The sequence below is a fragment of the Rhincodon typus genome, chromosome 3 (genome assembly GCF_021869965.1).
Source record: "Rhincodon typus isolate 14 chromosome 3, sRhiTyp1.1, whole genome shotgun sequence".
Taxonomy (NCBI): Eukaryota; Metazoa; Chordata; class Chondrichthyes; order Orectolobiformes; family Rhincodontidae; genus Rhincodon; species Rhincodon typus.
The window spans coordinates 12,065,708-12,091,078 of NC_063334.1; the positions used below are offsets into that span (position 1 = coordinate 12,065,708).

Genomic DNA, 25,371 nt, shown 5'->3' on the forward strand with positions numbered 1-25,371 from the left:
ATCCAGTCTCTGTATGGGAGTGTGAATCTGAGACTCTGTATGGGAGTTGAATCCAGTCTCTGTATGGGAGTGTGAATCCCAGACTCTCTATTGTACAGCTGACTCCAGTGATAGCTGTTGGACCAGGGCTGGGTTTAGAGCACACCTCAGATGTGGAGGCTCGGTTTGTGTCCTCCCCAGGAAACAGCGCCCCCCACCTCTCTCTCTCCACTCCCCGCTCCCCCCACCCCACCCCCCAGCCCTGACTGCCGACCTTGTGTGAAGACAGTATGTGCTGCTGGTGCTGAGGTGACCGAGCAGTGACACAAACAGGTGGCCTCCCGAGACCATGCAAGCGGCTTGCAAATGCAGCAATTTCCTGTGGCTCTGATGTCAGCAGTGGGGAAGGTGGCTCCACTGGAGACTCGGTAATCCCTGGGAGGGTGAGTTTGAGCATGTCCAGCTCCCTGCTCGCCCTCCTATTGACTGAGTCACTGTGTTTGTGTGTGTGTGTGAGAGAGAGAGAGAGCCGTCTCATTGATGTGAATCCACCTGGACGCTGGGTTCCGCTGCAAATAGCACAGATCCAGCCCTGAGCCCCCTCTCTCTCTCTGACAAAACAGTGTCCCCAAAGTGCCCAGGGGAATCAGCATCTCTGACTGCAGTTGGGAGGTACCAGGCTGCACCTTCACTCGATGCAGCAAAGCTGCAGAAAGACAGAACAAACCGCCTGTAACTGCATGAAGCCCGGCTCCATGTGAGAGATGAATGCGTACGGCTCTCCCTATATGTACATGGCGGGCCCGGTCTCCCAGCCCCGGGCCCCGCTGCAGAGGACCCCGAAATGTGCTCGCTGCAGGAACCACGGCGTCCTGTCCTGGCTCAAGGGTCACAAGCGTTACTGCCGCTTCAAGGACTGTACCTGCGAGAAATGCATCTTAATCATTGAGAGGCAGCGGGTGATGGCCGCTCAGGTGGCACTCCGGAGGCAGCAGGCTAACGAGTGCATCGGCAGCCTCATTCCCGACAGTATCCGCTTGGCAGGCGGCCCTGGACCGGGCCCTGGACCGGGAGCGGGTCCCGCTGAACCCCGGCCCCATCAGACCAAAAGCGGAGAGACGGCGCTGCGTTGGGAAACGAAGAGCTCCCAGCAAAGCCGGGCCGGTAAGGCACTAGAAATAACCGTACAGCAAAACTCAGGCGGATTGAGATCGTGTACCCGAGTATGTGCAAACAAGGAACAGGTTTATTTATTTATTTTTACCCTGTATTACATTCTGACATCGCCGTGACAGAAAAGAGGGGAGAGAAAGTGAAAAAAAAAACAAAGCTAGTGCTGGAGAAACTCGGTGTGTCTGGCAGTTTCTGTGGAGAGAGAAACAGAATTTCGGGTCCAGTGACCCTTCTTTCGATTTGTTTCAGATCTCCAGCATCCGCAGTTTTATTTTAAACAAAGTCTGGGTTGCAATGGTGATTACTGTAGGAGTTGCAGGGGTGATTACTGTAGGAGTTGCAGGGGTGATTACTGTAGGATCTGCGGATGCTGGAGATGTGAAACAAACACAGCAATTTCTCCAGCAGTTTCTGTTGTTTGTTTCTGTTTTTTTTTTGTTTCTGATTATTACATGGACAGGCTGTGGCTGTGGAATCGGTAATGGGCTCGGGATTAACATGCATTCAGCAACATGACTTGTAGAAGGGTTCATTTGACCCAGTACAGCGTGCTTTAGTCAGTTCTTCTGACTGACATATTTAATTTTACGAATTAAAGTTATATTTTAAGAGTGCAGGTAATGGAAATATTCCGTTTGCTTTAATTAGGGAAGTACGTGAAACAGAAAACATAACGTCTCGAATAAATTTAAACCAAAACTACGGATGCTGGAAATCTGAAACAGAGACTGAAATTGCTGGAGAAACTCAGCAGGTCTGGCCGCATGCGTGGAGAGAGAAGCGGAGTTAATGTTTCGGGTCCAGTGACTCTTCTTCAGAACATAATGTTTCACTCGTTGCATGGAGTCGGTTTTAGACTGAGCTTCTTGCAGAACACACACAGAAAAAGGATTTAACACAATTTTCCCAGCAAATTCTTTCTGTGATTTGAAAAAGGGCAACATGTTCCAGGCAGATTAAACCCACCGGTGGACATGTGCACACTTCATAATCAGGTCCCGGTCCCAAATTCTCCGAGTATAGATCCGAAGTTCCTCAAGTGGCAAGAGTCTGATAGGAGGAGGTTGTTATCAATCCACAGACGATTGAGTTGGGGGTGGGGGGGTGGAATTTTGGAAATATAGTGCGTTTACTTGGTTCAATTCAGAAACAATTGCAGAAACACAGATTCTCTGGTTATAGCCAAAATTTACCCAGATTTGTAACCTCTTACCAACTTCCTGTCCGTAGAATTCGTTGTTTCTATAATTAGGGACATGTGAATAATTTAATCAGCGAGGATTTCTATGAAGAGACGAGCACTGATGTGTGTTTTAGGGAAACATACTGAAGCCATTTCTTGAACAGCTCTTCGAAATGGGGACGGGAATAAATGCTGGCCCAGCCGGCGGCGCCTGCATCTCGAGTGAATTAAACAAAAACTCCCTTCCAAGTAGATGTCTTCCGACCTCATTTTCATTTGTAAGCTCATTGCGTTCAACATGGCTTTTAAAATGTATCCGCTGTACGGAAGTGGTGTTTGCTAGCATGTAAGACTCGGTGGAGCGGGTGCTGAGTACACTGGGCTGATTGGTAGAGTGATTCCAAAGTCTGCTCGGGCTAAACGACAGCAGAGGTTTCCCAGGCCCATTCACTAGGGACCAGTGAGCTGGGGGAGACATGCCATTGGAAATTACCTGAAATCATCTTTGTTGAAAGTTGAGCACTTGTAGAGACGAATTTGTCAAAAGAAACAACTTTATTTTAAAGAAAAAGAAACAGCGTAAGCCTTTGGAAATGTTTCACAAATGAATGTACGTTTAAGTTTGGATTGGAACAATGTGAGTTATTTTATGAGGTTAATTTATTTAGAGAAGTAGTAAAGGAAATTTAAGCATCTTCCCCTCTCTCGTTTCATTCTAAGATAGATACGAGAAGTTTTGACAAAATAAAAACCGAGAGAACTGCGGATGCTGTAAATCAGGGGAAAAAAAGTTGCTGGAAAAGCTCAGCGGGTCCTGAGCAAGGGTCACCGGACCCAAAACGTTAACTCTGATTTTTTTCTTCACAGATGCTGCCAGAACTGCTGAACTTTTCCAGCAACTGTGTTTTTGTTCGGGAAGTTTGACTGCAGACTCGTCGTGTACTTCCACAATAGTCTGCATACAACGTTCATTTTAGACGTTTTTAAAGTGTTTAACCTGCTCGGAGATGTTATTAAACACCAGAGGAGTAGGTGGGACCCATTTACACACTGAACTCCACCGCCCCCCCCCTCCCCACGACACTGCTATTGCACCTCAAGAGCCGTCTTTGAGAGTATAACCTCACGGATACCTTTCAGCCACGAGCTGGAGCGTGAACCGGGATTTTTTAACCTGGCATCGAGGAAACTATCCGACCTCATTTAACATTCACAATTCGGATTCTGTGAAATGATCCTTTTTTATAGGTTAGGAGTTTTTAACGAATTTATACACATACATTTATACGGTAATGGTTCCTTAAAAGATAAATGCATGTTTAACTACTAAGCTGTCAAGTTTTAAATAAATTTTCTATAAAGACAACACATTCCTATCTTTGCAAACATCGCGCAGTAAATTCCGCTGATTTGAAGGCTTTCTATCTCTCAGATTTTGAACGTGGTCTCTAGCCTTATATAGACAAGGCAGTTGGAACTAAACCCCGACCCTCAGCCTAATCCCGAAACACTGAGACCAAACATCGAGCGCAGCGCTCAGAAATTAAAATATAAATCTCTTTTTAATATAATACGGAATTCATTTACAGTAACATTCCCTAGGCACTGGTAGAATATGGCGTGGTAATCATTAACCTTTTGTAAACGAGCCGAGCTGATTTAGGCGGCGAAGCTTTGTAATGGGTGATACCTTCATAGACCGTCTAACGAAATAGCATTCGTTGTGCAGCACACAGGAATAGCAAGGTCAGTCGTACATTTGCACTAGGTATGATCATGATGTTAAATTTAATATTGACCTCAATGCAAAGCTTCCAAAATTAGAGGGACTTTGAAACTATGCTTTCTTGTAAATGATATCAGAGCTGCGCCATTCAAGTGGGAAGTTGACTTAGAGTCTGAGGTGGCGGTGCGCTGAACATGTCTATTTGTGAGGTTAATATCAAATTATTCGTAAGAGCAATGATTAAAGAATGCTTACAGTTTAAAGAGAAAACCAGGATACGAATATGGGTTTAAAATCGAATGATTACACGAATAATGACAAACATGAGCTGTTAGCTTTCTTGGCGTTTAGGGATTGCGTTGAGGGCATTTTGCTGGAACTGTAAGCAATGTGGGATAAAGACAACGAAATGAAAATGATGAGTTAACCCAGGTCAGGGAAGGCTCACTGTCAGTGATATAACCTCTATAAATGAGAGAGTTGGGGGCTCATGCCTCACTCGAGAGAATAACTGTGAGCTGCAGTACTGAGAGAGTACTACGCTGTCAGAGCTGGTCGCTTTCCAACGAACTATTATCTCGTGGCCTTGGCTGCTTCTTCGTCTAGATACTGCTGGGGGAGAGCAGGGAGGTTCCCTTATGCATAAATATTTATCCCACACTCAAACAGACTGTTGAATCAATGTCTCATTGCTGGTCTTGCCGGCCCTTATGTTGTGCAAATTTAAAGTTCACTTACATTACCCTTCTCAAAAATATCCACCTCTCAAAAACACTTCTGTTGTTGGAAAAATACTGACTCCAGCTAATTCCTTTCAACTTAGTGCAAGTCATTCGATTTGTTCCACAACACTTAAACACTAACGAAAACGACAGAAAATAAATGTATTCTAATGTATCATAATTCTTTTAACAGAGTCATCTTTCTCACAGAGAGATTTTCGCTTTGGTGCTGTTTGCTGAGCGAAATAGAGTATTACCTGGCCAAGTTATATTCTGTATTCGAAGATGGTCTCTTTATGAGACCCCTGATTAATTTCCAGTTTAAAAAATGACACATAAAGGAGCTAGGTCATGTTTGTTGCTCCTAATCTTTTCGTTATGCAGCTTCCGTGTTGTTTGTAGATGGCACGCATTTTAAGGACATGTTAGCACATATTAACAAAAAAGCCATAACGAGATGACTAAAACGTTATCGTCAACATTATTCAAAATGTGTTGGTATGCTGTATCGACCATCGTTAAATGTTTTAATGTTTAACTTTGTTACCCTCATTTAAATATTTTAACTTATTTATCCATTTCCTTAGGCTAGAGAAGATACGGATTGATCTAAAATGGAATTGTTCAGTTGGTGTCGACGGTGTAGTTTATTAGTTTAATTAATTAATCCTCCTAATACAGGCTGTACCCGATGAACTAATTTAACTAGTTACTCGCAATAATGTGGTGACGATTTTCTTAGTTATGTCACATCACCTTTTAATATAGTGATTTCACCTTTTACTTGTACAATCAAGCCTGCAGTCACTCAATAAGGATCTAGAATAGGCTGTTTTAGTTACAGGCAAGATAAAGCGAAGAGTAAACTAAAACCGAGTAGGGTTCCGAGAAATTCTATTGGTCAAACTTTATTCCATTGCAGTGAGATTCCTGGGCATCACTACACATTTAAGACCATTTTTGTGGTAATTGCTTCTAAAAAAAAAGTATTAATTTATCCTTGGTTTGAAACAAACACCCGCTCTTGAGTACACGGAGAATAGAGCTGACAGCATTCTGTGATTAGTTAGATAAACTTCTTTCAATTAACAATAGAATTATAAAATTAATTTTTGAGTTCATACTCTCTTTTATTTCTTTGGATTATTAACAAAGCGTCAGCGCTGTACGGAGTGCCGCTGGTGAGGTGATTTGTAGCAATGCGGATTTTGAAAATTACAATTCACTTGCTTCTGAAACTATTATACCCTAAAGTACAACAAGGCAGGGAATTTAATACAGCAGTTTCACAGCCTCTGCATTATATAGCTGACTCTTCACATTAACTTAACATTTTGGAACAAAACGGCCTTGAATTGAGCTGCACTACTTTAAAGTCTAGACGGGAATTAATTAGCAGTCTGTGCTCTAACGATACGTATAAATTTGCATCGTGCCCAGCGATGTTTTCACTCATAAACACTCCCCGCCTGCAATGTGTGTTAGGGCTCCATATTACTAACTGCGAGGAGATTCGTTAAGAGGTCAGTGGTCAAGATTGTGTAGGTCCCTTGCGGTGAGCAACTGGGGGCTCGACACAGTTTAGCATGGTGGCTTCCTTGTTTTCGTAATGTAAGTGTAATTATAATGGGAACCACTGTCCTGCACAAAACATAAACCGACAAGTCTTCATCAAATTATGTCCCAAAGACCCAAAACAAGGAGGTACTTTCAGCAGTACGATTTAATTCGTTATTTGAACCAGCTGCAAGATGCTTTTCATTGTGCGGCGCTTATTTTAACATTTCAAATGTTGATTTATCGAAGGATTTATAAAGAAAGAGTTGATGACGGTCTGACTCTGGCTGTTGCGGTGGGGGGTTTATTGATGGCTCCAGAAAGCAATTTATTTTAAAAAGAAACATTGCCTTAATTATAACTGACAGATTTTTAACACCTCAATGTAAAAACAGAAGAGACGAATGGCGCAGTATTGGATTCGAACACATGATTAATAACCCCGTTCTAATGCAACTCCTAACAAATTATAGCAATCAAATTAAAGCAGATTTAATCGAACTAGGACAACAATAACTTCTGCAAAAAAAGGCTCAAACATCATTGAAATGTTACCAAGCAACAGGCGAGTTGTTTGGAAATACAATAAGATCTATATTGATGCAGAGCGCTTTGCTAGCCAGTCAGCAGTTCTCCTAACGGCTTTCTGGTGAGACGGGGAAGTCAATCGTTATTAATCAAAAGGGCACTGGCGTTCTCGACACTGAATCGTAAATGTTGCCTTTCGCCCTGGAAATTCAAGGTCACTGGAATTATTGTGCCAAGCGTTCCTTCATCCAGATTTAGAGACAGCACCTCTCTAGTTGAGAGATCACTAAAATAATCCGGTACTCCTGATATCTCTCACTGCTCAACGTTGCTGAAAATCCCCTCTGGCTTTATTCGACAGTCACCATCGCCCCCCGAACTCCCCCACACCCTCCCCCCAATCCCCCCCTTCTCCCACATCCCAAACCAAACATTAGTCAGGACCAAATTGCTGCGGACGCTGGAATCTGTACTGAAACAACAATCACAGCTCTGATCTCCAGCATTTGTTGTTTCCAAACATTAGTCATTTTGTTTTGAACGGTTTTCAACTTCGCCACTTACATATTACAAAGCGGCACCCACAGAGGAACTCAAATCAGTCCCCCCATGAAATGGGGAATCAAACGAAGGCGTCAAGAAACCTCATCCAGCGATTTCTGCGCCTAAATTGACTTTTAAAAAGAACCATAAAACTGCTTTGATTGTTTGTTTTGAAAGACCGTAACTGTACCCAGACATTACTAATAAGAGTCAAAATAAGCTTGGTGTGAAATTGCAGTTTACAACTTATCTGAATACTCGGGAGGAGTCGCTGGACTCGAAACGTTAACTCTGTTTCTCTCTCCACAGATGTTGCCAGACCTGCTGAATTTCTTCAGCAATTTCTGTTTTTGCTTAATATCTAAATACTACTCTAAGTCCAAAGTTTTTTGCTGTCTTGTAATCGAGACTATGAGACCAGAAACACTAAGGTTAAATTGAAATCGTTCTAACCCACAGTAAACCGACAGCCAGCCGAAGGGGGAAAAATAGACTGCAGTAATCTTCATTTCTAACATTTTTCGTTTCCATTTCAGATTTCCAGTGTTATTGCATTCACTTGACGGGTTATTGGTAAACGTGCCTTGAAATAGATAAGGGTCATAGTTTTAAAACTGAATCCTGATCTGCGATTGAGGTAATTGGACCAGGTTTCCTACGAACCTAGTCCAAGCGCGTAATGACCAACGATGACAATTTACGGCAGGTTATATCAGTGAAAAACTTAACAAATATTTTCAATGAAGTTTAATGTGAGTAAATGCTAAAACAAGTAACAGACTTGTGACATAACTTCCGATGGAAGCCAAGAACAAGAGTTAGACCAGGCTGAAGAAAGGATGTAATTTCAAACACCCAAGTGCAAAAATTATGTTCTGTAAGAAAATTAATTCAGAGAAACATCATGAGTTGAGAGAAGAACTGTGTAAAAAGTCTCAGTTTCAGTCACAAATACCACAGAGGCAATCAGAGGTATAAAGCCACAGAGAGAAATAAAAATGAAATGAATATGCGCGCTTTGCTCCCACTGCTTTGAACCAGCGGAGGTGTACATTCCAATACAATTTTCATCACTTCATTGAATACACACTTCAGCAAACTCCCTTTTGTACAGTAAAAAAAACCCTTTCATTTTGTAATGTGTGGTTATTTTCTAAAGGAAGGATAATTTAAAATCAACTTAAGCAGTGACACTCAAAAATTTCCCTATTACGTTTTAAAACATGTTCCCACATAGACAAGTTGACATTTGATTATGTACATAAAATCGACCACTGTATTTCCCAGGAGTATCTATTATCGATAATCACAAGAGACTCTCAGATAACTAAAACTTTACTGGATCACATGGAAACAGGGTTAATGAAACTCTCATTGGTTGAATTGACAAGAAAATAATTTTAATTTTTCCAAATGTCCTATGGTCCCTATCAACTGCTCCTTTCGTGACCCCATGTTAAGCGATATTCTCTTTACAACTTCCATTCTAAGACTATGAGAAGAAGACTTGAGAAGATGGCAGGGCAGAAGTAAACATGTTCATATCCATTATTAATATCGATCAAGGTCTATCTTATTAAGTTCTATTAATTTTATTAACTGGTCAAGGCATATTAACTTCGGGTTGTTTTTCACATATTAAATGCTACTTCAGGTTCTAACATTGTTGCTAACAGTCATTAATAAATGGCATAATCAAAAACAGAAATTGTTGGAGAAACTCAGCAGATCTGGTAGCATCTGGTAAGAGGAAAACTGAGTCAATGTTTTAAATCTAGCGGCCCGTCTACACAACAAATAGATGACAGATTTTATAATACGGTCACTTTACACATATTTGGATCATCCCAATGCCCATAACTCATTATGATAATAACCATTACTCAATTTAATCAGAGCCATTGCTTTGTAGATTTCACAATAAAATTAACTCTGGAATGTGATCCCTTAAAATCTCAGAATTTATCAAGATGCTATATAACACACAGCACAAACTTAGTTGCAGTATATTGGTGAGTATGCCAAGGCATTGCAGATCATAAGTTGAAGCTACATTATTTATAAATAGACTCTGCTCAGTTCTAACTGTAACCACCCTTTCATACCTTGTTTAATCATTGATAGCCTCCTGACTCCCAGTAAAGTATCTTCATTTCTTTTCACACCACAGACTCTCTCTGTCTTCTACACTAGTATTTGCCCTTCATAGGGTTAATTCTGCGCATTTCCAAGTGTCTTCTGCTCAATAAGTTCTTTCTCTTTTTTTCTCTATCCATCCAAATAAAGTTTCACTCCCTTTTCTCTAATCTAGTGGAACACTACTTTGCGTCAAGTTCCTATAAGTCCTATAAGACATCGTAGAAAATCTCTCTGTCCCTATTCCCTATACTCCAATAGCATCTGGTTGTTTAATCCAGGCTTAATTTTTTACAAAAGGATATAAGACGATAAGTAATAGGAGCAGGAGTAGGTTATTTGGCCCCTTGAGACTGCTTTGCTCTCCAATAAGATCTGGCCCTGACTTCGCTTTCCTTTCTGCCTCCAATAACCCTTGACTCTCTTGTAGATCAAAAGTCTTTCTATCTCAGCTTTGAATATATTCAATGGCACAGCCTCCACTGCTGTCTGCAGTAGAGAATTCCAAAAGCTAATAACATTCCAAAAGCTAATATATGGAAATTACCCCATTTATTTGTCTTAAATGTGTGACCCCTTATTTTGAAGCCATGCTCCTAGTTCTAGATTCCCCCACAGTGCAAATGTCCTCCCAGCATTTCTAATCCAAATGGTTCATATAATCAGTTTTGCTGGACTTCCTGATACTTCATTGTCCAGGGATTACAAAAACCAAACTCAATGGTCGTCCAGCACATTTAATTACAGCAAAGCAGTCAGAGATTGCTGACCGTGCTACTGTTGCATAAAATGGGGTGTACAGGAGAATGGAGTCAGCAATGTCGAGGCTTGGGATGGGATGGATGGTAAGAGCAAATTGTGAAAATAGATATGGCAAGGCCATAAAGTGTTTAATCATAGAATCCCTACAGTGTGGAAACAGGCCCGTCGGCCCAACAAGTTCACACTGACCCTCAGACCCATCCACCTAATCTATACATCCCTGAACACTATGGACAATTTAGTATGACCAATCCAAATAGCTTGCACATCTTTGGACTGTGGGAGGAAACCGAAGCATCTGGAGGAAAGCCATGCAGACGCAGGGAGAATATACAAACTCTACACAGACAGTTAACCGAGGGTGGAATTGAACCTGGGTCCCTGGTGCTGTGAGGCAGCAGTGCTAACTACTGAGCCACCATGCTGCCCGGCATATAGTTGAAGATGAAGGTTTAAAAGTTTATTCTATTTTTATACACAAAGCAGATTATCACAATTTATTCTGATGCCTGTGAAGAATTAGGAGAGTGACTTAACCAAAATCAGAGAATCCTCTCAGCTTGGATAATTGGATAAGTATTGGGACAGAATTCAAAGCAGACCGGTACATTTCCTTGACAGCTTGGAGAAACAAACTTAAACATTTCTTCTTTATTCAATTTTTTCACAAACTATAATACGTAAAGATAAGTAGCTTATCTGTTGTCGTGCCTTGGTTGAGTCATATGTTCCTTCAGCTCAATACTGTAGAGGTGGATATATAGAAGATTGGCTTTGGAGCTGATAAATCATTTCAAATATAATTTGGGGTAAACTGAGTGCTAATGCTCTTAATGATCTATTTCAGCTTGGGAGAGTGGTTGAGGGGGACGAGATGGAGTCAATAATAATTAAAAAGAGCTTATACCAGCCTCTGAGATTATTGGGTGATATAAAGCATATGTAGATAATTAGAGATGTCAAATGACTTGGCTCAGCTGAGAAAATGTCTGGGAAGGGAGATGGAAAGAACAGAATGGAATAGAATGGAATAGAGTAGAATTCCTAGTGGGAGAGAAAATACAAACTTCAGTCTTCCTGATGTTGAGCAGAATGAATTTGTGGCTAATCCAAGACTTGAAATTAGACAAACAGTCTAACAATATGGTGATAATCGGTTGGGTAAAGTGGAACTGATTATCATGAGCATGGATAAGAAAGCTGGCCCCACGTTCAAGAACAATGTTATCAAAAGGCATTGTGAAAATTAGGTAGAAATGAGAGTTCAGTATAGATCCTTGGGAGACTCCAAACATGATGGTGCAGTGGAACAGAAGCCATTGCTGAGATGTACTGTCTGCTTTCAGAAAAGCAGGAATAAAATTACAGAGGAAAGCCTGAAACGATGATTTCAAACAGGGTAGTCAATGTCATGATGCGACTACTGAAAATTGCAGTCAATTAGCTAACTTTTTTTTATGAGAAATGATGTTGCCTTACTGAAATTAGAGAAGCAGCAGCAGTGAGTCTGAAACATGAACTGTGACAAGAAAGTGCAACCAGACACCAGGATATTTAAAGGCCTGACAGGGTCCTCCATGCTGTTCAAGGAAAGGGGACTTTGTGAAGCCAAGTTAATGGGGAAATCTCTGACTTTTAAAGTATGTTTTGTGATCATTTTACTTTTGGAGGTGTAGAGTGGATGAGAAAAGATCTGCAATTTGTCGCTCTATTGATAAGGAAGTTTCTTAGTAAATGTTACATAGGGGAGACATTGAATTGGAAGCAATAAGTTTCAAAAGACTATTTCTGAGTTTCAATGCAAAAATAGAAAAGAAAAACACAAAGGTTTAAAAAACTTGTCTGGCAAGGATAAAGAAAATTGACCCATTACATTACCTTTGTAATGACGTAATTTGATAGATTTGACGTAAATGTCAGGTTAAATGTACATTGCAGACACAGATGATATTATTAAAAGCATAGGAATTGCTGGATGAGGAAGTCACGTGATGCAACAATACCTTTTACTGTTTTAATATTTTATTAATAAAATTTATTCAATTTGCCCTCTTTACAGCATTGTTCTTTTTCTGTTGAAAGTGGTGTTCATTTAGGTACAGTATAATCTTTGCCAAGTATACTTATATGTTTAAAACCAGCTTCTACACCAGAACAGTATAGTAAATGTAAAATGTAGTTTTTGTTGTAATTACAGTGCAGATCTGAAAGGGGAAGAAGATTGTCTCGTAAAATTCATTGATTATTTAATGTATATTACAAAGTAAGCAGATTGTCAAATGCTGTGATACATTTTTCCCATACAATGTTTTTTCAAAGTAAACTAAAACCAGGAGTCCAAGGTAGTTTATAGAGCTGGATGAGAAATTAGTTCAAGCTAGGAATATTAGTGAGGAGGTATTTTACAGTATTGAATTGATGGGCCAAAGGGCCACAGCTGTACTGTATGATTCTATGCTTCTAGGACACTGATGATCTAGAATTTGATGTTGGCTGGAAGTTATGATCAGTAGTTAGAAATTTGTTATTTATTTTCTGCAATTCTTTTGTTAAAGGCACCAACATAGAGTGTTCAATACTCAGCAAAAAAGGAGGCAGACAACAATGGTAATTTAACAAAGTACAGTTGGAATTTTTCATCTACTAGTATAACGTTAGTACAAGATCAGTGGAATCTCCAGGGAAATAGCATTAGCAGCTAAAAATTGCCACTTCACCAGAGACTCAGGTAAACCTCTGGTAAACATGGTGGGAAATCAGGAGAATCCAACAGAAATTCAGTTATGTAAAATAGGTCAAAAACAATTTTCAAAAATACATACGTTATGGATTGGATAACGGAATTTTGGAAAACAATTTGAGAATGCTTACATTATCAATGCCTGATCAGCATGTGACTTAAACTTAAAACACAAATAGGGAACTGGGAATGACAACTGGAATGCTGCTACACTTTGGAGGTGGATCTAAGGTTGTGAAATCCACTGTCAGATGACATTTGAGGCAATGCTTTTAACTGTAGTCACCGACCAAATAAAGATTTGAATGCCAATCATGATGCAGTACAGTAACAAATTTAATTGTAAAGAAAATGACCAGGAAGATCAAGTTATTGAAGCCTATTCTATAAAGTTCAGAAGGAAAATTGTTACGAGAGGACCATCCTGCTGTATACAAAATATTAAATGGAATAGATAGGTGCAGAAACTTACTTCAAATTATTAAAAAAAACCCTCAATCAATTTAACTTAATGCAAAATAAAGAAGAAAATCATTAAGGTAAAAATATTTTAAGAGTGACAAATACTTGGAACTATCCACTGGTTTGTTTAGTACAGGCAAATATTTGTGACAATCGTGATTTACAAATTTTGTCAACATGAGCTACATGATGCTATGTGATAGATAGTAACTTCCAGTGGCAAAACTGTAAAATATTTTTCATTGGCTATGAAGCACTTTGGTATGAGATGGAAGTTATTGAAGTATTAATAATCTGCTTCACCACTTATTTTGACAACATTGGCATAAGTTACATTTGACATGTTGAATCATTAGCTTCATGGGCTGCTTTTAGTCTTCAGCGTCCAGCAAAAAGGAGTATTCATCTATAGGACTTATCTGATTGCCAATCCATAGATTTTAATACAATGAATTCACACAGGTTCTGTAGCAGACAGGCAAACAATTCCATTAGATTTTATTTAGGACAAAAACTGAACACTATGTTGTTTTGAAGGTTTGCATTAAACAATAAAAAGAAGTCAATATTCACTCTGAAGAAGAGTCAATTCTGAAAAAGGGTCATTGGACCTGAAATGTTGGCTCTGCTTTGACTCCATAGATGCTGCCAGACCTGCTGCATTTCTCCAGCAATTTCTGTTTTTCTTTCAAATCTCCAGAATCTGCAGTTCTTTATTTCATATTGGTTTCAAATCAGTAGCTGCTCCTGTTGTTCAGCTAAGCCCCTCAATTTCATAATTGAAAACTTTTAAGAATCTGCTGTGGGAACAGGAAACCTGTGGGAATTGTTTGCCTGTCTGCTACAGAACCTGTGTGAATTCATTGTATTAAAATCTATGGATTGGCAATCAGATAAGTCCTATAGATGAATACTCCTTTTTGCTGGACGCTGAAGACTAAAAGCAGCCCATGAAGCTAATGATTCAACATGTCAAATGTACTGGTTTAGAAAGCTATTTGAGGGAACTGTTATGATGGACTTAGTTGATTTGAAGCAGTTTTCACTTTGCTCAATACTAAACTTGAAATGTACATTACACACTAATTGTCACTTGGGCTAGGATTGAAACATTAAAATAAGCATAAACTCAGCAATCTTTTTTCAGAACTTAACTGCAGCGGGAGGGAAATACCCATAATAGCACTGTTAATAAGAGATGAGATGAAGATGTTTGTGAGGGATGGTCTAGGCTCAGATGAATGTAGGCTCTGTTTGGGTGGAGGTGAAAAACAGCAAGGGGAAGAAGATATTGGTAGGAGTCATGCACAGACCCCCAAACAGTTGCTACTCTGTAGGAAAGGCTATAAATCAACAAATAATAGGAGCATTTAAAAAGAATAGAGCAATAATTATGGTAGAATTTAATCTTCATGTTGATTACATTAATCAAGTTGGAAAGGGTAGCTATGACAATGAAATCATAGACTGTATTAAGGATAGTTTCCTTGAGTAATATGACATGGAGCCAACCAGGGAACCAGTTATCTTGGATCGCATAATGGGTAATGAGGTTGGTTTGACAAATGATCTCAGAGTAAAAGATTCCTAGGAAGTTATGACCATAACATGATAGAATTTAATATTCAGTTTGAGATTGAGCAACTTGTGTCAGAAACAACTGTAGACATAGAGGAAGCTGGAAGAACATAGCAGGCCAGCAGCATCTGGAGGAAACGAGCAGTCAACATTTCAGGTATTATCCTTCTTCAGGACTGTTTGTCTATCTTGGATTCCAGCATTTGTAGTTTTTTTCGTCTCTCTCAGAAACAGCTGGGTTCAACTTAAATAAAGGGAAATACAATGAAAAGAGGATAGAGTTAACTGAAGTGGATTGGGCAGATAGATTCACAGGAAAGCCAGTAAGCAATCAGTGGCAGCCATTAAAAATTAGGTAATTCATGACTCAGCAAAAATAAATTGCAGTAAGAAGGAAAGATTCTATAAGAGGGATATACCAACTATGGCTAACCAAGGAAGGTATGGGAAGGATTAAGTTGAAAGAAAAATCTTACAAGGAAACAGAAGTTAATGATAGCACCGAAGACAGAGATACATTTGGAGTCCAGCAAAGTAGAAAAAAAATAAAGAAAGAGAAGATAAACAATGAGGTCAAACTAGTGATGGGTATAAAAACTGACAATAAGAGCTTCTTTAAAAATATAAAAAGGAAGAGAGTGGTCAAAGTCAACATGGGCCCATCAAAAAATGTACCTGTGAGATAGTAGTGAAAAACAAGGAAACGGCAGAGGAGTTAAACAGATATTTTGCATCAGCCTTTACAGTGAAGATGCTTTGAACAGCCCCTTAATACTGAAGAATATTGGGGAGGAAGTAAGTCCTGTCACCATCACTAGAGAATTAGTATTAGACAAACTACTTGGGCTAAAGGCAGACAAATCCCCTGGCCCTGATGGTTTACATCCTAGAGTCCAAAAAGAATTAAGTTCAGAGATAATGGAGACATTCATTGTAATTTCCCAAAAATCCTTGGATTTTGAAAAAGTACCAGAGGATTGGAAAACTGCCAATCTGACACGCCTATTGGAAAAGGGACGGAAGCAAAAAGTGGGGAACTATAGGCCGTTTAGCCTAACATCTATTGTTGGACAAAATATTGGAATCCATTATCAAAGAAGTAGTAGCAGCACATTTAGAAAATCATGATCGAATCACACATAATCAGCATGGTTTCATGAAAGGGAAATTGTATCTGATTAATGTATTGGAGCCTTTTGAGGAAGTCTCAACCGACCTGGATAGATGGAAACCAGTAGATGCATTTGGACTTCCAAAAGGTGTTCAGCCTCACAAAAGGCTAAGTCAAAAGATAAGAGCCAACAGTGTTGGTGGTAGTGTATTGACGTGGATAGAGAACGAGCTCGTCGGCTGGAAACAGCCAATGGAAATAAAGCATTCTTTTCCAGGTTGGTGACCTCTGACCAGTGGTGGTCCATGGGAACCAGTGCTGGAGGAAAGAAGTGAATGCACTGTAACCAACTTTGCAGAAAAATAACTGGAAAAGCAAATTGCGAGAGGGACAAAACAGTTTACAGAGAGATATTGACAGGTTAAGTAAATCAGCAAAAAGTTGACAGATGGAGTATAATGTGGGGAAATGTGAACTTGTTCATTTTGGAAGGGAGAACAAAGGAACAAAGTATTATTTAATTGGAGATAAACCACAGAAAGCTTCAACACAAAGGAACTTGGAGGTACTTGTGCATAAAACACAGAAAGCTAACACACAGGGGCAGCAGGTAATCAGAGAGCTGATGGAATGTTTGAGCAAATTACTGCTGATGCTGGAATCTGTACTGAAAACAAAAAATAATGGAAATCACAGCAGGTTAGGAAGATAGAGAGCCATCTAGACTCAAAATGTTAGCTTGCTTTCTCTCCATGGATGCTGCCTGACCCACTGTGATTTCCAGCATTTTTTGTTTTCAGTAATGGAATGTTGGCCCTTATTTCAACTGGTTACAAAAGTTGGATGTTTACTCATTGGAATTTAGAAGAATGAGAGGTAATTTCTTTGAAACATATAGGATTCTTAAAGGGCTTGAAAGGGCAAATGCTGAGACGATGATTGCGCTCATGGGAGATTCTATTCCAAAGAGCATAGTCTCAGAATGAGGTGGCACCAATTTAAGACTGGGCTGAGGAGGAATTTGTTTTTCATGGGAGTTGGGTGTTGCTGGCTGGCCAGCATTTATTGGCTGTCCCTGCTTGTCCTTGAGAAGGTGGTGGTGAGCTGCCTTCTTGAACCACTGCAGTCCCTATGCTGTAGGTTGACTCTCACTGCCCTTAGGGAGGGAATGCCAGGATTTAGACCCAATGACAGTGAAGGAACGGCGATATATTTCCATGTCAGGATGTTGAGTGGCTTGGAGGGGAACTGGCAGGTGGTAGTGTTCCATGTGTGTTGGTCTTGTCCTTCGAGACGGAAATGATCAAGGGCTTGGAAGGTGCTGTCTGAGGATCTTTGGTGAATTTCTGCAGTGCATCTTGTAGATAATACACGCTGCAGCTACTGAGCATTGGAGATGGAGGGAGTGGATGCTTGTGGAGGCAGTGCCAATTAAGCGGGTTGCTTTGTCCTGGATGGTGTCAAGCATCTTGAGTGTTACAGCTACACACTTCCAGGCAAGTAGGGAGTATTCCATCATGCTCCTGACTTGTGCCTCATTGATGGAGGACAGGCTTTGGGGAGTAAGGAGGTGAGTTACTTGCTGCAGTATTCCAAGCTTCTGAGTCGCTCTTGTAGCCACTATATTTATATGGCGAGTCCAGTTGAGTTTCTGATTAATGGTACTACCTAGGATGTTGATAGTGGGGGATTCAGTGATGGTAACACCATTGAACATCAAGGGGCGGTGGGTAGATTGTCTCTCATTAGAGATGGTGATTGCCTGTCACTTGTGTGGCACGAATGTTCCTTGCCACTTGTCAGGCCAAGCCTGGATATTGTCCAGATCTTGTTGCATTTGAACATGGACTGCCTTAATATCTGAGGAGTCATGAATAGTGCTGAACATTGTGCAACCATTGGTGAACGTCCCCACTTCTGACCTTTTGATGGAGGGAGGGTCATTGATGAAGCAGCTGAAGATGATTGGGCCTAGGTCACTACCCTGAGGAACTCCTGCAGAGATGTCCTGGAGCTGAGATGATTGACCTCCCACAATCACGACCATCTTCCTATGTGTCAGGTATGACTCTAACCACTGGAGCGTTTGCCCCCTGATACCCATTGATTCCAGTTTTGCTAGGGCTCCTTGATGCCACACTCGGTCAAATGCAGCCTTGATATCAAGGGCTGTCACTCTCATATCACTCTGGGATTCAGCTCTTTTGTTCGTGTTTGAACCAAGGCTGTAATGAGGTCAGGAGCTGAGTGGCCCTGGCGGAACTGAGCAGGTTATTGCTGGGCAGGTGCTGCTTGATAGCGCTGTTAGTGACACCTTCCATCGCTTTACTGATGATCGAGAGGAGACTGATGGGGCGGTGATTGGCCGGGTTGGATTTGTCCTGCTTTTTGTGTATAGGATAAACCTTGGCAATTCTCCACATTGTTGGTTAGATGTCAGTGTTGTAACTGGCCAGGAACAGCTTGGCCAGAAGAGTGTTAAGCCCTGTAGCACAAGTCTTCAGTACTATTGCCGGAATGTTGTCAGGGCCGGTAGCCTTTGCAGCATCCAGTGTCTCCAACCGTTTCTTGATATCACGTGGAGTGAAACGATTTGGCTGAAGACTGGTTTCTGTAATGCTGGGGACCACTGGAGGAGGCCGAGATGGATCATCCACTCGGCACTTATGGCTGAAGGTTGCTGTAAAAGCCATATCTTTTGCACCGATGTGCTGGGCTCTTCCATCACTGAGGATGGGGATATTTGTGGAGCCTCCTCCTCCAGTGAATTGTTTAATTGTCCACCACCATTCACGACTGGATGTGGCAGGACTGCAGAGCTTAGATCTGATCCGTTGGTTGTGGGATCGCTTACCTCTGTCTATCACTTGCTGCTTTCACTGTTTGGCATGCAAGTAGTCCTGTTTGGTGGCTTCACCAGGTTGACACCTCATCTTCAGGTATGCCTGGTGCTGCTCCTGGCTTGCCCTCCTGCACTCTCCATTGAACGAGTGTTGATCCCCTGGCTTGATGGTAATGGTTGAATGGTGAATATGCTGGACCATGAGGTTACAGATTGTGCTGGAGTACAATTCTGCTGCTGTTGATGGCCCACAGCGCCTCATGGATGCCCATTCTTGAGTTGCTACAACCTGTTCGAAGTCTGTCCCATTTAACACGGTGATAGTTCCACACAATATGATGGAGGTTCTTCTCAATGTGTAGGTGGGATTTTATCTCCACAAGAACTGTGCAGTGGTCACTCTTACCAATTCTGTCATGGACAGATGCATCTGCAGCCAGCAGATTGTTAAGAATGTTTTTCTCTCTTGTTGGTTCCCTCACCCACCTGTCTAGTAGCTATGTCCTTTAGCACCTGACCTACTCGATCATCAGTCCTGTTGCTGAGCCACTCCTGGTGGTGGACATTGAAATCGCCCTCCCACAGTGCATCCGTTGCCATCTACAGTGCTTCCTCTAACTATTGTTCAACATTGTGGAGTAGTGATTCATCAACCACAGGAGGATGGTATGTGGTAATCAGCAGGAGGTTTCCTTGCTTTCCTTGTTTAACCTAAAGCCATGAGACTTCATGGGGTCCAGAGTCAATGTTGAAGACTCCCAGAGCAACTCCCTCCTGACTATTCCACTCTGCCACCACCTCTGCTGTGTCTATCCTGCCAGTGAGACAGGATATATCTGGGGATGATGATGGTGGTGTCAAAACTGTCTGTAAGGTGTACTTCTGTAAGTATGACTAGGTCAGGCTGATGCTTGGCTAGTCTGTGAGGCAACTCTCCCAAATTTGGCACTCACCCCCAGATGTTAATAAGGAGGACTTTGCATGGTCAACAGGGCTGTTTCTGCTGTGGTCTTTTTTGGCGCTGGGTTGTCCAGTTTCCTTTCTTTCTTGAGACTTTGTAGTGATTGGTACAACTGAGAGGCTTCTAGGCCATTTCATGAGGGCTATTGAGAGTCAACCACATTGGTGTGGGTTTGGACCATAGGCCAGACCAGCTGAGGATGGCATTTTCCTCCCCTGCAGGACATTAGCGAACCAAATGGGTTTTTCCGACAATTGACAATGGTTTCATGGTGCAGATATTTTTTATTGAATGCAAATTCCAACAATTGCCATGGATTTGAACCCAGGTCCCCAGAACATTAGAGACAACAAGGTGCAGGGCTGGATGAACACAGCAGGCCAAGCAGGTTCATAGGAGCAGAGAGGCTGATGTTTCGGGCCTAGACCCTTCATCAGAAAAGGAGTCGCAGAGAGAAATGCTTCTGAAGGATCTCAATGCCATGAGTGTAGATATTGTCACGGTTGGGGCCAAATTGGGAAGGCTTGAATGTGGATTGTAGTCCATTGGGGATGATCTGGTTCCGTAGGCAGGTGCTAAGGAAGGTGATGTGGCTGTAGTACCTGGTTTGCTTCAGGACATGGTCGAGCAGTTTCAGGGCCGAAGAGATTACGAGAGAGTTGCAGTGGGAGAGAGATCCCTTGAGGTTTGTCCGGAGGGAGGAGGGTAACTTCTTCAGGCTAGGCATCCTTAGAAGAGGCTTCGCAGTGGGGTTAAAATTGAATCAGAGATAGTAGGAACTGCAGATGCTGGAGAATCCGAGACAACAAGGTGCAGGGCTGGATGAACACAGCAGGCCAAGCAGCATCATAGGAGCAGGAAGGCTGATGTTTCGGGCCTAGACCCTTCATCAGAACATTATCTGAGTTTCTGGATTAACAATCCAGCAACAGTACCACAAGGCTATTGCTTCCCTTCTCTTAGAGGGCTCTGAATCTTTGGAACTCCTTGCCACAGTCAGCTGTGCGGGCAGAGTCTGCATGTATATTTAAGGCTGAGATAGACAGATTATTGAACAGTGGGAGAAACAATGGTTATTGGGAAAGGTCAGGAAAGTGAATGAGAGGAGTACTTTATCAGCCATAATTCTATTGAATGGTGGAGCAAGCTCGAAGGATTGAATAACCTACTCTTGTTCCTATTTCTAATGGTCCTATGGTCTTAGGAACACTCCATTTGGCCAAAGGGGAATCTTTAAAACAATGAAATGAAATTTTCTGACTGTTGGTCCCCTGGCCCTGATTCTACTAACCAGTAGCTTTTGAATCACTTAGTATAAGGCTTTCAGCTCCAACCCTTGGATTTGAATATTGCCCATGAAGACAGTCATTTTTTTTTCCCGCAAGTTCTTTGCTCCTTAACGGCAACAGCCACAGAATAAAATGCCACAATTTGACAGCTTTTCAGAAGCCATGGGATAGCTGATGTGGAAAATGTCTGAAAGTGAATCAATGCTGAGACTTCTGAACAGAAATGAGGGAGCTTTACTGGATGCATTTTATCAATTCAAAATTACAGCATCTCAATTGAATCACTGACAGTTTTCAAATTTTCAAACAAAATAAGCACAAATTTCTCAACTATTCCTCATATCTTAAGTTCCAAAGACCATCTTTCATTGTCTCTGTATCCTTTCAAAGCAAATAATAGCTGTCCTGTAATTAAATAATTAGAATTAATATCAGTATTTCATCTGTACTAGAAAATTGCAAGTCCTTCAGATTTTTGCTCTGTCATTCCAAAGCTAAGCACTGCTTGTAGGATTTATAAATGAACTCTGTAACCACCGGGGCCCAGATAAACTGCAAAGATTTGGTCTAAGCAGATGTTAAAAAATAATTTAGCTGCTACAGACTTCTAATGCTACCTCTACCAAAATTAAAATGGTCAAGGATAGGGAGAGAGACTTTGTCTATTTCATGTGCGTCTGTGACCACCATTTCCACCAAATGGGCCTCCCACTGAAGACCCAAGAAATGTAGGCAAAAGATGACCAGACCAGGAGATGGACTAAGAATTAACTAAAAACAAATCAGGCTACACTCAACTATAAATTAGTCTCATGTACTTTGCTATTGACCAAATACAGCTGATGAAACTTTATTGATGCTAAGATGCGTCCCAACTGAGGACCAGAATACAGGAACTCTCATTAAGCAGTATCTTCCACAGCATCACACAATCCCTCCCACAACCCATCCCAATCCCAGACTCCTTTACATTGACAGCTTTGAAGGAAGCTTCACCTGATGAGAGAACCCTAGCTGTTAAGCTGTAAGACTGGTCTAAAGTCAGCAGGTTTCAGTTGGGTTTGAGAATGAATGGAGGACCCCTTCTGAATTTATAATGCATTTTTGCAGAACTGGTTGAGCAATTTGAAGGCCTAGACTACTTTAATGCATAGCAAACTCTATAGCTGGGTTCCCCTTAATGAAAATTTGGGGAATTAGAAAAGACACAAAAATTGAAGAAAGGAAGGTTTGCTTCCAACTTTGACAAACCCCTTGCCATGTCAACTCAACCAAGTCTGGTCGTAGACAGATAGAAATGTGATCTGATTGTTTTATATTGCATTTCAAAGCATAAATAAATGCAATAGTCCCATTATAAGTTCTTTACCTCATTGATTCAATGTTCCAAGTGATGCCTTAGACTAGTTTTGTCCAGCTAAGGGGATTGGTCTTTTTTTTCAACTTTCCTGCAGATGATACGGCCGATGGTGCACAGATGGGTATGTGAGTTGGTGAATATGAGATCAAAGTTTGGTACCACAAACATTGTGGTTCTGTGGTGTAGGCATGATGGACCAGCAGATGCTTCCTGTTCACAGATTTCATTTGTGTTCATGTTGCACTGCTGGAAGTTATGCATTTGTTTTGCTTGTTCAACATGTCAGGTCATGTTTCAAGAGGAGCAATAACAAATGCCATGGGATCTGAATAAATGCTGAGAATGAATCCACTTTTAGAATTTGATACTGCAGCAAAACTATGAATTACAATGTTTGCTTCCTTGCTGAACTCAGGGTTTGAGTAGCAGTAAACTGTTCATGGTCTTGTATAGTGTTACTTTAGCAGTTAGCACATTTCTGTTCATAATTTTAAAAATTTTCTGTTGCATAATATATACAAGTGTGTAATCTAAAAGAAAATGTTATTTTCTGCAACAAACAAAACCAAAGCTCATCTTGGTTAAAAGCTGAGAATGTGAAAAAAAGGGGCAGAGAACAACCTCATGGAGGGGAACAGGTGAAAGGTGTGTTCCTCCCTTTACTCCTCCTCCTTCCTGAGCCATGTTAACTGCCTGCTTTCTGTTAATGGCACAGGAGAAATCAATGCATATCATATGAGATAATCATCTCTGAACCATCCTTAAAATCACAAAAGTTTAGCCATTAATTGTACAATTGTCATCAAGAAATGATTACTAAATAGGTGAGCGTGCGTAAATTGATGGGATCGTGCGGGACAGTGATAGTACTACTTCTGAGCCAGAAGGTTGGGGTTCATTTTTTATCTGCCCCGTTGGTTTGTTATAACATGCCTGAACAAGTTGACTTTAAAAATAATTTCTTAATATATGAACAGACATATCAGTTGAAGACCTACAATCTCATATTCCGGCAAAACTAGTGTTTTGCTGATTTAAAAAGAACACTTCAGAGGACTAAAAACAACTACATATTTATTATTCCACATTCACAAACATTCATTGTCCACCACCGACACCCAGTGTTAGCAGTGTGTACTATCTACAGACAAACCGCCAAATTCATGAAGGTGCCTAACCTATGACCACTTCATTCTGGAAAGTCAAGGGCATCAGATACATGGGAGCATCACCTCCTTCAAGTTCCCTTCCAAGCTAGTTGCCATCCTGACTTGGAAAGATATCACCATTCCTTCACAGTCACTGGGTCAAAATCAAGGACAGAATTGTGGGTCTACCTACAGCACACAGACTGCAGTGGTTTAAGAAGGCAGCTTGCCTCCACCTTTTTAACTAGGGACCGGTAATAAATGCTGGTCCAGCCAGTGACATCTATGTTCCATTAATGAATGAATGAATGTTTTAGTACTGGACGGATTGCAGGCTTCATTATGAAATTTAGAACTCTGACAAAGTCCTTATGGTGTTTAACATCAGGTTCATTTTCTGTTTCTTTTTCCCTCAGATATAAGTGAGGAACATTTAGACAGCCAAGCTGGAGAGGAAACTGTGGAAACGTATAGCGACAAAGAATCAAGACAAACAAATTCTCCAGATCTGGTCAAAGGCAAGAACAGCTACACAACCGAAAGCCCTGACATGGCAATGACTGATGAAGAGCGATTTCCAATTGAGAAGAATGTCAACAGCTTGGAAACCTTACCAGAAAGCTCCAAATTTAGTTTGGACCAAAATCAACTTGTGATGGATGGACTATCTGGAACTCTGTCAATTCCTTTCTCTTTAAAAGGTAACAGACCTCCCATCGAAGTGCTGAAAAGAATATTTCCAAATCATAAAGCTACAGTCCTTGAGTTGATATTGAAAGGTTGTGGGGGTGACCTTGTTGGCGCCATTGAAATTCTTCTGTCAAGTCGCTCAGCATTAGCTTCAGATAGACCAGCAGAAGTCCCAGATGTCCTATCTGTATCTTCTAATGGACAGACATTTTTTGAACACGCTTTTGGTTCCTACCCTGTTGCCTCCTCTAAGTGGTCTGTTGGGTCAGCCTTCAGGGTCCCAGATTCATTGAGATTCTCCAGTGATCCTGGCAATGTCATGACAAGTCCACTGACCATGCCAATACAACACCCATTTCCTCAACCTCCTCGTTACCCACTGGTCCTGAGGAACAACTTGAGTAGAAACCAGGGAAGTCCATTTATATCAAATGATGTTGCTCTGTGGAACACCATGACACTCCAGCAGCAGTACCAGCTCAGATCGCAGTATCTCACCCCTTTTCCAAACACCTCAGCTGGCATCTTTCGCAGTTCCCCAGTCCTTTCCTCTCATCCTACAAATGATCCCAGGCTTTCACTTGCTGACGAGAGCTGTTCGATGGTGAACAAACAGCCTATATATACAGAAGAGGACTATGATGAAAGATCTGATTCTGCAGATTCTAGAACATTGAACTCTTCCTCTTAAATGATATGTAGTGGTTACTCACCAAATAGAATATGAAAAGGGAAATACTTGAATGTAGTAATAAGGACTCGGAGTAGATACATCATCCATTACGTACCATCCCTAACTGGGCATAGCCAAAGGGTTATAATACATAGTTATCCAATTTATATTGTCATGATTAGATGTGTTAGTTTAAGAATATGTATGC

At 41.1% G+C, this 25,371-nt stretch overlaps 1 protein-coding gene across 4 annotated transcripts; it reads left to right on the plus strand.

Annotated features, from left to right (window-relative positions):
- Positions 1-743: 743 nt before the first annotated feature.
- On the plus strand, positions 744-25,181 carry dmrt3a (doublesex and mab-3 related transcription factor 3a). Of its 4 annotated transcripts, XM_020529527.2 has the most exons (5): positions 744-1,122; positions 1,558-1,565; positions 18,952-18,970; positions 19,864-19,898; positions 24,255-25,181. In XM_020529527.2, the coding sequence occupies exons 1-5, from the start codon at positions 744-746 to the stop codon at positions 25,179-25,181; spliced, it is 1,368 nt and encodes a 455-aa protein (XP_020385116.1). The 4 variants fall into 4 exon arrangements, with proteins under 4 accessions (XP_020385116.1, XP_048451261.1, XP_020385115.1 ...); XM_048595304.1 differs by lacking the exons at positions 1,558-1,565; positions 18,952-18,970; positions 19,864-19,898 and adding an exon at positions 22,279-22,308 and having other exon boundaries at positions 744-1,163; XM_020529526.2 differs by lacking the exons at positions 1,558-1,565; positions 18,952-18,970; positions 19,864-19,898 and adding an exon at positions 14,810-14,833 and having other exon boundaries at positions 744-1,148; positions 24,228-25,181.
- Positions 25,182-25,371: the final 190 nt, after the last annotated feature.